The sequence below is a fragment of the Chelonoidis abingdonii genome, chromosome 1 (assembly GCF_003597395.2).
Source record: "Chelonoidis abingdonii isolate Lonesome George chromosome 1, CheloAbing_2.0, whole genome shotgun sequence".
In the NCBI taxonomy this organism is placed as follows: Eukaryota; Metazoa; Chordata; order Testudines; family Testudinidae; genus Chelonoidis; species Chelonoidis abingdonii.
Window position 1 is genome coordinate 113,940,963 of NC_133769.1, and position 16,532 is coordinate 113,957,494.

Below are 16,532 nucleotides of genomic sequence, written 5' to 3' on the forward strand. Positions count from 1 at the left end.
CTCATGACACACCCAAGAGAGTAATTTGTAGTTGACCTCAGTTTTGTGAATTTGGAGGATTTCCAGAGTTAGGACAATATTTTTAAAATGTTGGACCAGATTCATCAGCATGCTCCAGCTTCTTTGTGTTGCTCCAATTACAAAGACCAGCCAAAATGATCTGATCTGGCTGGTTAAGCCAAGTTTATGGTTGCGTTTCATCACCACAGAAAGCAAACAGAGCCTAGTGGTGAATCTAGCCCAGTGTTTTGAAGGTACGTTAAAATTCTGAATGAATTAATTTTGACAGATTCCTTTGAAAAGCAAGATTATGTTGTACTGTTGAATTTTTATCTATAGATTTGTGGATAAGTTAAACAAAAAAGTTAATTATTTATCACGATGTATACATAAAATTGTATCTTACACACAATAAAATTCTGAGTCCAGAACCCCATTACAGAATCAAACGCTTAGTCAACAGGTAACTAGCATAGAAGGAATTGTCATTTTCTGTCCATATGACTTCTTTTTTCTGAATGTATTGCATTGACCTAAATATTTAATTTAAAACAAGGAGAAGAAAGGATTTTTTAAAAACTGTCCAAGTCTACAATCAACCTCGTTCTAGAAACAAGTGAGGCATTATTAGGGCTTGCTTGAATAGGCTGCTGATATACTTTTGAAAAGCAGGCTAACTGCAAAATTAGTACCCGAGCTAAGAACTTTCATCAATGGCCTTGGATCACTTCCTTTTTAAAAATTATGCTTTCCTAATTATATAGGTTTCTAACAGTCCTGCTGTCTCAAAATAAAGAGATGTTAGAACAAATCAAGGTTTAGGAATTTAAGGGATACTTATGGTACTGGAGTTTATAAAGTTAGGAACAGTTTTGTAGATTTTGTTCTTAAATGCAAAGCAAAGCTGAAGTGTTTATTAGCCGCTAAAATTAGAAGTTTTAACCTGTATAACTTCAAAGCTTGAAGATTAATAGCCTCAGAAAAAAGAAGATAGAAACCAAACAGTAAAAAAAAGAAACAACTTTTTCTTCTCTTTCAAGGGTGTAAGTTACACTGGCTATTAGGGCTGTTAACTTAAACAATTAACTCAAAACAAATTAATCGTGATTAACTGCAGTTTTAATCACACAGTTAAACAATAATAGAATATCAATTTACATTTATTATAAATATTTTTGGATGTTTTTCTACATTTTCAAATACCTTGATCTAAATTACAACACAGAATACAAAGAGTACAGTGTTCACATTATATTATTTTTATTACAAATATTTGCACAGTAAAAAAGAAACAAAAGATATAATATTTTTCACCTCATACAAATACCATAATGCAATATCTTTTTCCTTAAAGTGCAACTTACAAATGTAGATTTTTTTGTTTGTTACATAACTGCACTCAAAACCAAAACACTCTCATAGCTGGCATTGTGAGATATTTACATGCCAGATATGCTAAACATTCATATGCCCCTTCATGCTTTGGCCACCATTCCAGAGGACATGCTTCCATGCTGATGATGCTTGTGAAAAAAATAATGCGTTAATTAAATATATGACTGAACTCCTTGGAGGAGAATTATATGTCGCCTGCTCTGTGGTTTTACCCACGTTCTGCCATATATTTCTTGTTATGGCAGTTTCAGATGACCATCCCACATATATTGTTCGATTTAAGAACATTTTCACTGCAGATTTGACAAAATGCAAAGAAGGTACCAATATGAGATTTCTAAAGATAGCTACAGCACTTGACACAAGATTTAAGAATATGAAGTGCCTTCCGAAATCTGAGTGGGACAAGGTCTGGAACATGCAGTCAGAATTACTGAAAGAGCAACATTCTGATTTGGAAACTACAGAACCCAAACCACCAAAAAAAAAGATATCATCTGACTCAGCTAATGAAAATGAATGTGCATCACTCTGCACTGCTTTGGATCGTTATCAAGCAGAACCTGTCATCAACTTGGAAGCTTGTATCCTGGAATGGTGGTCGAAGCATGAAGGGGCATATGAATATTTTGCGTATCTAGCATGTAAATACCTTGCAATGACAGCTACGAGAGTGCCATGCGAACGCCTGTTCTCACTTTGAGATGGCATAGTAAATAAGAAGTGGGCAGCATTATTTCCCATAAATGTAAACAAACTGGTTTGTCTTAGCGATGGCTGAACAAAAAGTAGGACTGAATGGACTTGTAGCTTCTTAAGTTTTACATTATTTTGTTTTTGAGTGCAGTTATGGAAAAAAATAATTCTACATTTGTAAGTTGCACTTTCACGATAAAGAGCTTTCACTACACTACTTGTATGAGCTGAACTGAAAAATACTATTTCTTTTATCATTTTTACAGCGCAAATATTTGTAATAAAATATAATATAAAGTGAGCACTGTGCTGTGCAGAATTTTTACTTTTTTTATTTTTTTGTGCAGAATTCCCTCAGGAGTAGTAATTGTCCCATAAGGATTACTCTACTGGTTGAGGATTGGCCAAAGGGATGAACTATGGCCCCACCCCTTATAGACACCCTCGTAACCTCCCCTCACCATCAGGTGATCCTGGTTTACAAGGGAAGGGAATAGGCAGTGCAGAGACAGATTTATGTGCTGTGGGGGGTTCCCATATATCAAGGGAATCCACTGGCTGCCACTTTCCAGCAGCCTGAGCAGTGCAAAGAGGCTGGAACAGAAAACAAGGATCTGGCCTCATGTGTTAAATACACACACATAACATTTTCATTATAATTAAACGCACACACACACTTACTAACAAAGAGGTAAGTGAAATATAAATCAAATAAAAACAGAATAAAAATTGTATAAAATACTTCTGAGGAAAATTATTAAATTAAACATTCAGTAGTTATGCAATACTGGTACAGGAAACAAATCTTTAAAAAACCAAAAACAACAACATACAACTGGAAATGAAAAAATAAAAGCCATGTGAATTTTTCGTCACTTGTGAGCTGATCTAGCAAGGTACTAAGTACCTCCTGACAGATGCTCAGCGCCATCTATCTCCCCTGATGCTAATGAGATTTGAACATGCAGAGCCCCTTTGAGACACTCATTACCTTAAAGGATTGAACCTCTTTGTGATTTAAAACTCTTTAAACAGGTTTTTATTTAAACAAAAACCCTTGTCAGGTCACTACGTTATTCTTTATGCAAAGGCTGTCTAGTAATTAATAAATTAATTAGTCATTAATAGTAATGAAATCTAAAACCTATAGATCCAAATCCTCAACTTGTGTAAATGAACATAGCTCCAGTGGAACTACACTGATTTACATAAGCTGGGGATCTGGCCTCAGCTAGTCTCTGAATTTCAGAGAGTAATGTCACTTCTACAGGATTTCTTTTGTGTTTGTTTTTCAAACCGATTATATAGAGTTCTATAGCACAAACATAATTATCCATTAAATAGTACTTTTCTATCAGAAAAAAATGGGTCATTTCTCCTCTTGACAAATCTGAAACACTTCAACACGTATCCTGTACGGTATTTTTACATATTTAAAGTCTACTGTTGGTAAATATAAATATAACAATGCACAAAATGTGAAACCTGCAATAGTTTGATTCAGTAGCATGCAAAAGAAGGGCAGAGATCTGTATGTCCCAAAAAATATTGTGGGTGACCTCTTAATAGCAGTAAGATTGAACATCAAAGAGAGTAATACAGAACAGTTTAGTACCCACTACTTTATGGTGGGTCAAACATTTTATGGAGAATAAACTGCAGGCATTCATTTTTCTACAGCGTGCTTAAAAGCCTCCTATGAAACCATTATCTAAAGCTTTTTTCTCCAACTCCAAGAATCTCAATGGAGTGAAATGTATAATTTTAAGCTCAGATTGCTACAAATAACAAAGAACTTTTATGTCAAAATAACGGATGTGACAAAGAAAGAGAGCTGAGAACCAACCTTGGACCTTTTCCCCTTCCCTTCATTGACAAAGTCAAGAAAGGAAAACAGAAACATGACCTCTGTCAGATTTGGGGTAGTGGAATATTAAAGACCATCTAATCACATCTACAGGGTCTGTGCATGAAAATCAGAGAGGAAGGAGTTCAGATACAACTGAAAATAAAAGGTCATTGGTGATACAATGTTGCATGCTGGGAGGCTGTCAAATTCAGCATTAAATTCATTACTGAGATTCCTTTAGAAGGAATAAATGATGTTATGGGGCCTTTTGCTTCCTTTTTGCTCTCATTTTCTCATGTAAATAGGAAAACAACCACACAACAAAGAGGGCTGCAGCTGCAGCTGCTCAGTGCACATCCTGGTTGGCTCAGCCTAGTGGAGAAGTAATTTTTATCAGCATAAAAAAGCTTATTGATAAAGGAAGAGGGGGATAGGGAACAAATCTCAATCCTAGATGTGATCCATAAACTGAGATCTCAGTGTAGTGTGCAGCGAGACTACAGTACAGCTAAACACATATTATCCTGAGGAAGTCAAACAATACGCTTTGTAAGTGAACTGATCGGTGTTCTTCGGCAATTGTGATTAGAAACCATTAGCTCAATAAAGGAGCCCAGGTGGATCATACTGCAATAATCTGAAATCAGAAGGGTCTATATCTGCTGATTTAGTTGCACATTGGAGTCAACTGGGATCAGGAAGGAATCAAGAATTCTTTCCTGAGAATTCTTTAACTCAGCCATTCTGTACTGGAGCCCCTCACTGCAGATACCAACCCAACTTCTCCTCTGCCAAAAGGCTAGTAGTGCCAGCACTTCCCTAAAAGTAGGGAGCAGTGTCCAGAAATGTGGCATGCCTAAAGATAGCCAGCAGATGTGCCAAGCAGGAGAGCTAAAAGAAGGGCAGCATCAAGGAACAAATTAACACCACAGAGGGGAATGTAAAAATGGGAGCACAGGGAGCTGATCACAGATAGAGAGGCATAACTGATATCTTTCCACACCAAGTTCACTTATTTTAGTCCTTAGTGTTCCTCATCAAATACATCTCTAATTCCAATACACTGGAGATTAAAGAATGAGTAGAGACGTCTAAATGTTATATGGTGAAATTGTCTTATGAAGGAAATGCAGATTTTAAAACATGCATAACTTAAAAAAAATTACTGAACCAATAGCATTTTTCTTTCCTCACTGAGGACATTGAAACAATACAAGTTTGAAGTTCCTACCTTTAGCCATTTTTTTTTTCTCTCTTCCATAACCTGGACCAATTTTTCTCAAACTTCAGTGAAAAATCCATCTCAGAACTCAGACCAAGTATGGACAATTTCAGCCCAAGCGCCATATGTATGAAGAAGTGGGGAGGTTATGGAGAGGTTAGAGTGGGAGGCACAGTTCAACCTTACCTTGGTGTTCACTACCTGTAAGCACTAAAATTAGTAGAAGGATGTTCATTTATAAGATTAAATATAGGGGGTTTAAACTGTAGATGAAGAGAACAAACCGTATCAATAGGGACACTTGATAAAAAAAAAATAGCGAACTTGATGGGCACCAAAGTGACCGCCAGACAGTCCTACTGGACCAGAAGGCTTGTTTCTTTGAAGTGGAGATTCAAAGAAGAAATGTATAAAATACTAAAGGAGTCGAAGTGGGAGCAATGGGTTATGGAATCTTCTTGGGACTGTGTCATAGGAGTTGGGTAAGAAGAACACAGGAAAAGTTTACTGAAGAAAGGTTGCAAACTTCTTTGGGATGGTTGTGGATGTTTTAATTAATTCTGTGTCATCATTCTTGAATTCTATTGCTAATTCTACTTGTGATTTCTCATTCAAATGAAAATGGCTGCTACAAGCTCTGTATTTCATCCTGTTGTGTGATTTGGGTTTGGATGCTGTTGTTATCTGACAATCCACACGATGAAGAGGTATTGCTATTTGTTGAGCACCAAATGTGCCCGACTCAGTACAATGCGTGGAGAAATACCCAGTTCCTGACACAAAGAGCTTACAAAATTCCCGTAAAAATGGGCTATGGATTAAGGTGTTTTATGCTTTCTGCTTTGGGGAACAAGAAAATACAACTCAGCCTGCTGCAATAAGAACAATGTTAGTCAATTTCCCACTGTCATTCACAATCCCTATTCTAAAATAGGCCCAAGGTAATCTTTAAACCTGAAGCAGATAAAAAACTTTGATCAACATACTCAATTGTAAAGTAAAATGAGGATATTTAAAGTAAACTGAGAAAGGCAAAAACTATCTTCCTTCATCAGGATTAAGTGCTCAGTAGAACATTCATTTGAACAAACCACTATAATAGGTTTACTTGAAATGTAGGCCGTATGAAAGCATAAAAGGCAATAAACCACACCCACGAAACCATTTTAGGGGTATTGTACCTTGAGAAGGAAAAGGAATACATGAATATATAACACTGTCTTAAGAACCTAATAGTCTTTGAGGATATGTTGGTGCACCTCCAGTGCACTGTTTGACTAAAGGCATTTAGTATCAATGGAACACTTTTGTTTTTCAAGTACCAACAAGTTATTTGGCCTCTACTATGCAGAAGGTCAGATGAGATTGTTGTAATGGCCCCTTCTGGCCTTAAAAAAAATCTATGAATCTTGTAAATTCTACATTAACAAAAGAAACTCCTTTACAAAAATCTACTTTTGCAATGTTTGAGTCCAGCCATACCGTCCACTGATTTCAAGTTGGGAGTTCTGGGTATGTGAATAATGCAAGATCCATTTCTTTAGGGGTGTGTAAGTGGCTCCCAGAAATAGTGATCATGACCCCATTCTAAGAGGGAGAAGAAACAACAGATACCATCAGTGTTTAATTAACAGATTCTTGTCTAGAGGGTAGTTATAGACACACATGATCTCCTCTTTGTTGGCACACTACCCTTTCCTCTAAATTATGAAAAATATTGACACAATTGCTCCCATACGCTCCTACTGAAATAATCAATTCTATCAGGTAAGGACTGATTGTTTATTCTAAGTAACCCTGTACGGTGCTGCTAGAGCAATGCAATGGGAATATTTGAAAGGAATTCCTGATGATAGACCGATATGATTTGCTGTGCAAGGTTGTCATTTCTTAGCTGCTGCCTTCATCAGTCAGCCATTCAATTTTTTGACAGTAGACTCTTATGGTTGCCTGTTTTGTTCAGGCTTCCTACAGTCCTGCATCTGGTATATGAGCCAGTGTCATTTGAATCACGCTTCTTTAAGCCTGCTGTGGTATTACTTTCACTAAGGGAGACATAGCGTATTCTGACATATTATGCTGTTTTCTTATAGCACGTATTTTATTTATTTCAGAGGATGCCACCGGTCTGGTCTTTACCTCTTACATTTTCTGTTTGGGCTTCTTCTGCTTGGCAAGCTTCAAAGCAAACAGTTAAACGTATCTATTGACAATCAAAAGTATGCATGTTAATAGGTTAAAAGCAGTGCTCAGTCACAGACCATCCTTACTGCTTTCTGATTTCTAAGAAAAAATAGCAATTATTAGTTTGCCACCACGAAGAGTACGATGACATGACCTTAGGAACCAGGAAAGCTTCTTGGCAAGATGGACCCCATGAATCAATGTACATAAGATAAATCTTTTGTGAGCTTAATATTACCATTAAAAAACTCCATCAAGTAGCCAAGCACAAGCAGGACACAGATACTGCTGTGGGCCTTTGCCTATTTCCAGCCATTATATGCGATAGTGACTGTTTTTGAACTCCTAATTCCTCTCTCACTTTCAGTTCGTATTTTCATCACTGGCTAACAAAAGAGGCACTGGACCAAATTCAGCCCTGGTGTAACTGGGTGCAACTCCTGTGGATGCCTATGTGAGTTGTGTCCGCTTACACAATGGATTAACTTGTCCCACACCATCTAGAACTAGTTTTTCTACATGTGGGGGCTGATGTTCTGCCAGCAGCTGCAACAGATTACATAGGAGAGGACATTTTGATTTTAAAGTTGACAGAAGGTGCCCAAATTACATCGTGTGTGCAGTTTTGGGGTTCCCTATTCTGCTAATCACTTTGCACCACATGCACCCAAGGAAAAAATGTTTACCTGGTATGGCCACGGTTAACCTTTTTTCCTTGCTGAGACGGTACTCATGGATGAGTTCACTCATGGAAGGGGGGCCCCTCAGAAGAAATGATTCTGTGGAGGTGGGATCAAGGGGGGCTCTTAATATATTCTGTAGATAGGTCCCTGAAGTCCTGGGATGGCTCTGATCACAAGGGGAAGGTGAGAATAGTCTTGCAGGAGATCCAAGAAAAATACATATGGAAACAAAAGAGTTTTACTTTAATTATCTTTAAATGCCTCATGAATGACAACAGCATGCTAATTTGTTTAACAGGTAAAACCAGCTAGTGTTGCCACCTCCTATCATTTCCACAACATGGCATGTTGCCTCCGTTGGAAATTCTTTTTCATAGTTGAGGAGGAGATGAGGTTTATATATTTATTCTCCACCCTCCTTCCCATCCGCTGATCATTATATTCAGCATTTAGTAGGCTTCCTGAACATTTTCTTATCCTTTGCATTGTGACCAGAAAGTACAGGGAAAGGGAATGAACATCCAGGACACTTCTCTAATGGAGTCCTTTTCATTATGAGAACCATTGACATCTCCACAACTACACAGCTTTGGCATGACAGTCAGAAGACAACATGAGAATTCACTGCTTGAACAACCAGAACATCTGCTTTAGGTTATAAACCACAGTCATTCCCTTTGAATATGCAGAAAAGTTCATCCGAGCAAACACATACATATCCTTCTCCCACTCATGAGGAGACAGAGGCAAGCACTATAACATATCAGAAGGATTGTGTTGGTTTGTTTTGAAAAAAAAAAGCATTGACATGCTCACAGAGCATAGCTTTTTTTTTTTTTTCTGGAGGTTATTTTGCTGTGTGCAAAACTTTAATCCATTTTAAAAGGACATACAAGATGCACTGAAACACTGACAGAATATAGTCTAAAACTATAGGAAAAAGGAGGAATTAACATTATGGGTAGATGGAATCAGAAACATACTTAGCCAGGCTTTGAGTTTCGATCAGCCACTATTTTTATCCTCCCCTCTCCCTTCTCCCCAACCAAAATAATAATAATAATTAATATAATCTGTTTACAATTCAGTGAATGACTTTAACTAAAGTCTGGCCACTGCACTGTACTATAAAGATCACTGCATGCATACCTTTTCCTCTGAGTGCCACTGCTGACCAGTAAGTTTGGTTGCTGTGGGCCCTGACTATGCAGGAGGAAAGTGTCTATGGTTGGCACGGTGGCTGATGCTTCCTCACTTACTTTAGAGCGGCTGTCCTTGCTCTTTCCAAGCTTGCCTTTGCTGCGTCGGGACTGCTCATGATCGAACTCTAAATCCTCCAGTCGCTGGGTGAGGGCAAGTTTTTGCTGGATAGCCATCCGCAATAGAGAGTTTAAGGTCTTCTTCTCATCCTCTGCAGCTGCCAACTGCCTTTGCATCTCGTCCAACTGTGTGACATACTCATCACACCTGGAAAAACAAATGGAACAGAAGCCTAGTGAAGTATTCTAAGAACCAAACAGAGCAAAGCAGAGATGGGTCTGAACCAACACCCCAAATCTAAACCATCGACCAAGATTTGTATCTAGTTCACAGCTCAAACTCATCTCTAGGAAAGGCCTAATGTCAACCTTGCCCTCCACTACTCTGAGAAAATTTGGATTCAGATCTGGATTTCAAACTCTCAAGTTCAACAAGAGAATTTGGATCCAGAGCACTGGTGTGGCCCATGAAAATTTTTCAGATTTCAGATCCAGCTCATGAGTTTAGCTCTAGGGTTTTGATTTAGGACCATCCCTAATTTTGAGCACAATTGTCATGTGGGCAAATTAAACGGATAATTTACATAACATGAAGGGGGTCATAAATAATAAATTCTACCTACAGCAAAGTATTACATAAAACAAGAGCAGGAATATCTTCATTCAGTACCCAGTAGTCCATAGATTGTGTGATGATGAGATGCTTTCAATTATTAGCCACTGCTAATTGTTCAAAAGGTATATGCCATTTTTAGGGATCAGGAGGCTGTTCGGTATTTAGGCCCATTCAGTCCTTGACCAGACTTCCAATAAGGGAGTGAGTGAGGCAAATTGTAGTGAGTAGGGTTTTGTGATGTGGACACTTGCTCATTTTACACAAAAGCTGTCAGGTGATAACTTTCAGACACTCTAGCTCACCCCCTTAGCAGAATTTGAAATGGTGAACTGTAAACAAAAGCTTCATTTCCCATTATCATTCTCCTGATCCACCTACTTCTCCCAACACTTCAGTGTTGGAGCTAAACAACAATTCACATCTGATCATACCCCTTATCTGTCCCTCACTTATTTTACATCTATGTTTTAGTCTTACAACAACCTGACATTCTCTCACTATTCTAAATGTACATTATTTACATCAGAATGGTTGAATCATGAAACTCACTTTGTACAGAAGTGTCAAAGAAATCAATCACTCAATAGTTTGAGTTTCTACACCACAGTTCTCCTTGTCTCACTCATTTTGGGACTTCGACCCATGTTTCATCATCTCATATTTGGTCTTTGGCAGGTTTTGAGGTACGACTATATCCCCCAAGTGATATAGTTAATGTTTATAAAATGCTTTGAAAATGAAAAATGAGTCTGACTTGATATGGCTTTAAACAGGGATTTCTAAAGCTAACAGTGGGCCAAGACACTATGTCCTGGCATTAGTCAGTTGCTGGAGTGAAACAGCTTTTATTCTATTAAATGAAGAGTCTCTTTTCCAGTCAGAACTCTTACTAGATGCAGTCCAATTGTCCTGATAGTCAAACTGCTCTATGGATAACTAGAATGGGATAGTATCACTCATTCTCAGCAGCATCAAATGCTTCCTACATGTTTTTTTAAAAATATTAAAATATGCACCGACTATGTTAGAAATTTCATTACAAAAATTGTTTGAATTCACCATAAAATAAAAAAGAGATGTATTTAAATAACAAAATCCTACCATTTATGTACTAAGGGCAAAACCCTATTTAAGTGTCACCCCACAGTAACTCTGCTGAAGTATATGGAGTTACTATGGATTTACAACTGTGTAACAGAGATGAATTTAGCCTTAATAACACAATCAACACAAAATAAACACCCAGTCCACCATTGTATTTTCTCTCTCGAAATGTCTGACTCACAATAAATCTCTGAATTCTTGCTAACTGAATGATGAAACCATTTAGTCTATAACTTTTATCCTTCAGTTAGAAAGCAGGATCACAGTGTTTGGAAAATTTTTACTCAATCTATATAGACATTGTGCTCTTCTTTCAAGTGATTTTAGCAATTTTAATTGCAAACGAAATCACTGTAAACCAGCCATCGCTTCAGTAATATATGCTTTCTACAGACCTTTAACAAGCAGGACTGCATTTAATTATTCCAACTATGGGGAAAACAGATATTGCCGCAATGTTGTCTGGCTTACAGTCGTCTTGCTGATAGAAGCAATTTTATGTTTATGGTTGTTTTAATAAATCTATTTGACAGGGCCACTAGAATGATGTCAGCATCCTGGAAATTAGATCAATTTGAAATACAAATGGCTGTAATACCCACAATTTCAGATTTAAAATTCTTACTCACTGGGATCCGACAGATCTTGTATCTCCCTTCTCCAGTTCTCCTCTTCAATTTACCCAAGAAGAGATAAAGAAACTTTGACTTCTAACTACATCCCCAATGGGAAATTTACAAAAAAAATGTAACTACTAGATTCAACAACACAAACACTTGCAGGATAACACTAGCAACAGAACTGATTGCTTTGCTTTCATATGCCAATGATGCAGTTTCCTTGTTGGGATAAAATTAGTTGGCCTTAGACCTCAGAGAATACATGCTCTGTAACTGCACAACTGCCTTGTAAAACAGTGTGACTGTGCAGTTATTATTTAAACATAAGGCTTAATGAAGATGTGTGTTATTAAAACCAATTTAGACAAACACACACACTTCTCACTGCTGTACAGGAAATCATCATAAATTGGCTTTAGAAGTTTGGACATACTAGGAGGTTTTTTTACTGGTTGTTTGTGACCTCACGTGCATGTCACTGACGACCTAATGAAGTTTTCTGACTGTTATCCTTAATTTTCTATACATTGTAAACTTATTTTCATAACAGCAATAAGACATTCTTGACAATTCATTGCAGGACAATTAAAGTCACTTGATCTACACCACTATCCAAAGTATGCTATAATCTCTCAGAAACGTATGGCCCATTGTTTCTATGGTTTGTTGAGAACCAGTGTTCTAAAAGGTTAAGCATAGCCATAAAACAGTCAAGTCAAAGGCTATGATTGGCTTTGAGGTTGCTGAATCACCAAAGTGCTACAAGTCTCTTTGAAGTCCACAGTGGTGGAAGCTGTTCCTGTTTACAGGAGGTGACTACCTGTTGTAGCCATGGTACTCTCCCTCTGTTAAATATTCCATACAACATGTAGTCATGGGATAACAAGGTAAACGTTTCTGCTTAAAGAAATAATAATATGCATATCTATAGGGCCTTTCACCCAAAACCTCCAAAAACTTTACACACATTAATTAAGCCTCACAAGATATTGTGTGGAAAGAAGTTAAGCACTGAAATGACGTGGGATGGTGCGTAAGCGGGGCTCCAAGAGGCATTGTGGCTCAGAATGGGAGTTTTAAACACACCTCAGCGATTTAGAAGCACAAATTCTACTGACTTTCAGTGGGACTTGTGCTCTATCCTCAGAGTCACAATTTTCTCCTTAGTTACCCCTTCCTCTGGAATGGAAGTAAGCTGATATTGGCCCATACCACCAGTCAGTTACCATCATCAACACCCACTCCCAACACAGGCTCAGCCGTGATGGCCAGCAAAAAGGTGGGGTGAGAGCCAAGACCTCTTCTCCCTTCCTTCAGCACTAGACCCCTTTTTCTCACCCCCTCCCACTATATTGTCTGCTGTGGCATGTGGAAATTAAGATTGTTTTTTAAAAGGCATCAGTCTATTACTATGCTCTCTCCATATGTGTTACTCTGTCACACTGTTTCACAGGAGTGGTGCTCAAACCCTCTGCCACTCACTCAGAAGGAGTAGAGAGGACAGGCATCTTGTATCAGATCTAAGGATACAGGAAGGAGCAACAGATTGAGTGGGTAGGTTAGGGATCAGATCTGAGGCTCAGGTGAGCAGCAGCAGTTGGCAGTGGTTTAGATCAGCTGCTGCTCATCGTGGCAATAAATAGGAATTCAAATTCTACTCTGCTAGCAGGGTTCCATCTATGTCCCTGGCTCCAGAAGATCACTTCCTTTGTTGAATAAGATTCAGCGTGAATACCTATTAATATTCACAAACAAACAATGCCATTATAAAAGAATTATGGCTGAAATAATCTTTTAATGGAGTCCAGCTAGTGCCCCAAAACATGATTACACTTAAACTTCTTCACTTTGAAAAAAACCCAAACATTAAAATGTCTAGAGATGACTAGTTAAGAGATCAAACCTGTTCCTCACCACCACATAATATCTCCTCACTCAATTAATGTGGCTTATCCGACCTTAACTGACTCCCTAAATTTTGCAGAAATCCATGCAAAGGTCAAAATAACAACTGTCTTAGGAGAGCATGGGAAATGGATCCTCTTTTGAACAGGAAATGGAATTTTATCAAATCTTCCCCTGTGGTGGGTGGGAGGAGATCTAGAGTTGTGGGGAACACGTGCTCCCAGCAGGAGAGGGGGAGCACATGGGGGATCTGCCCCTTTAGCATCTATGCGAGGAACAGGACTGCTGTTTCCCCTTTGAAGACATGCATTTAAAATGCTGCATCACCACAAAGATGGTATATGTGATTTTGTATAGCAGAGCACCAGAACAAACAAACAAAACTTTCCCTACAAAACAGAAAAGTGTACTTCATAGAGGAAAAAATACTCTCCTTGCAAATACTATAAGAGAGAAGAAATCATTTTAATATCCATATTTATAATATAACTCTTCTTTCAAGAAATGCCCTTCCTTCAGTATGGACTCAGAAATAGATATCATGTGATGCAGGGTTGCCATAGGGACCACTCTACTTTTCTTGAACAGCAGATTACACAACTGAATTTTCATGCTCAAGGTTATGCTACAACAGAGTCACAATTAGAAAAATCTCACATTCTCCCATTTTTTCAGACAGATTTTTTTTTTCTTGAATGGATGCCTACAGTACATTGTTTGGAGTAGCACTTTTTATTTAGACATACAGTGCTTCAAAACAGGGGACAATGACTTGCTGTATCATTTGAGCATTTGGAAAGAGAGACTTAAATAAAAAATTCCTTAGATTTTTGGGGGAGGGAGAAGAGAGGGGACATTTTCAGCAGAGCAGAACCAACAAATGCACTGATACATATGATCTGCAGTGAAATTTAAAAAACACACTGACTTTTTATGACTGTCTGTGCCCACAAAATACTACACAACCCCCTTTGAATACTTCAATGCCACTACCTTTAACCAACACTGCTTTCTATAATTCATGCAGTGACATTTTTAAACACTGATGCACATCACTATGTGATGTTACTCATGGTTCTGATTAACTCCAACAGACATGTGGAGCCTAATTCCAGATAAACCAGCCTGCAGTAGTGTCATCCATATTTTATTGTTTTTACTCTATACAGTTAGACTCATACAGAAAAACTCTATAGGCCACTAAAAGGCATTTGATCTTGATAAGTGATCCCTTGATTACAGTGGTCCCAACAATGCCCTTCCATGGTGTGACACGTGGCCAGAAAGGGCCATGACTCAGGTATAAATGACTCAGATTCAACCCTTAAAGACATATGGGGAAATAATGGTTGCGGTTTTGTATATTTACATATATATGTTTCAGAGTGGTAGCTGTGTTAGTCTGTATCAGCAAAAACAATTAAGAGTCCTTGTGGCACCTTACAGACTAACATATTTATTTGGGCATAAGCTTTCATAGGCTAGAACCCACTCCTAGCCCATGAAAGCTTATGCCCAAATAAATGTGTTCATCTCTAGGGTGCCACAAGGACTCCTCGTTGTTTTTACATATACACGTATACAGGAGCGGCGCCAGGGTTTTTGGCGCCCTAGGCAGGGGTCCTTCCGCGCTCCCGGTCGTCGTCGGCAGTTCTGCAGCGGAGGGGGGTCCTTCCGCGGCTCCCAGTCTTTGGGGCACTTTGGCGGCGGGTCCTGGAGCGAGTGAAGGTCTCGCCGCAGAATTGCCGCTGAGGGTGGCAAAATGCTGCCCCCTCAAATCCTAGCGCCCTAGGCGACCGCCTAGGTCGCCTAAATGGAAGCACCGGCCCTGTATGTACAGTGGTGGACAATGTAATCAACAGTTCCTGTCTATGCTGTATTCTGATAATTCAGAGATCAAAAGAACATCCTGGCATTTAAATTAATTGCAAACATGGGATATCTCTGTATACATCTCTCTTTGAAATGTATAGAGAATCATCTGTGAATGGTGGAGGAACAAGCAAATTGCCTTATGTTAATTCATATAGCTAACCATGTGTGTTTGCGAAAGATCTGGAATATTCAATAACCTGAGAGGTAATGTGTCCAATCCTTTGGGATTGGTAGAATCTTTTCTTTTTGTGATGAAATATGATTTTCAGAAATCTTCATCATATTTGACTTGGGTACCTGGATGGAGGCTGAGGCTGGCTACTTTAAGGGAACTGTGTTATTGACTTCTGAATAACCAGTGAGGTAATGAAGAAGCTGTTTTATGCTGGCTTGGTAAATCTAAGTATTGAATTATCCACCAGCTTTGGAGTTTGTCTGCCCCATTCTTTGCAGTTCACCCTAATCGACTGACCTCAGCTGGCCCCCACTGGGACCTCAGTCACAGTGGTATAGTCATGCTAGGCTACACATTACCAAAGGTTAACTTGGGTTTTTGGATCAGAACCACACCCTTGTCAAAATTAATTTTGATATTTGAGCGTTTGAGGGTTAAAAATCACTTACAGTGAATGACCCATGATCGTACAAAGATCATAACAGAAAAAGCCTTGAAGAATCGGGCTCACAGAGGGGGTTGTCTTTTAAGAAAACGGCCCCGGAGCAAAAACTGAAAAATCTGCTAATGACAAGGGATCAGCAAGCAGACCCAGTGAAAATGCTTGCAGTGAGAAACCAGCAACAGTTTGAACAAAGACTGACAGAAATTCAAATGCAAAAGCAGCAAGCTTTGGCCCAGCTGGAGAAAGAAGCTACTCAAAGACAGAAGCCCATGCAAGTCACATGGAATGGCTGGCTGCTGAGGAGAGGGTTGTCAGACTTGAGCTCCAAATCAAAAAAGCAACAGAAGAACAGCAAAACCTGTATCATTCTGAAAGTCCAGTTTATAACAATGTTGGTATGTTATTTGACTTTAGATAGTTGTCTGTGTTTAACCAATTTTGCTATGACCAGAAAGAGGGTGTTTCTAACCTCAGGAAGGTGGAAAATAGCTGTTTGTCTGTGTA

The 16,532-nt window shown here is 38.6% G+C and overlaps 1 protein-coding gene across 4 annotated transcripts in view; it reads right to left on the bottom strand.

The window, feature by feature from the left end:
• Nucleotides 1–16,532, bottom strand: part of BICD1 (BICD cargo adaptor 1) — a 274,856-nt gene that overhangs the window by 29,923 nt on the left and 228,401 nt on the right. For 2 of the 4 annotated variants that reach the window (XM_032778930.2, XM_032778929.2), the window contains exon 7: nt 9,289–9,496. In XM_032778930.2, the coding sequence (XP_032634821.1) occupies nt 9,289–9,496 (208 nt within the window). Of the gene's footprint in view, nt 1–8,032; nt 8,224–9,126; nt 9,497–16,532 lie in introns of those variants that run through there. The other 2 variants (XM_032778931.2, XM_075069115.1) reach the window with 2 other exon arrangements.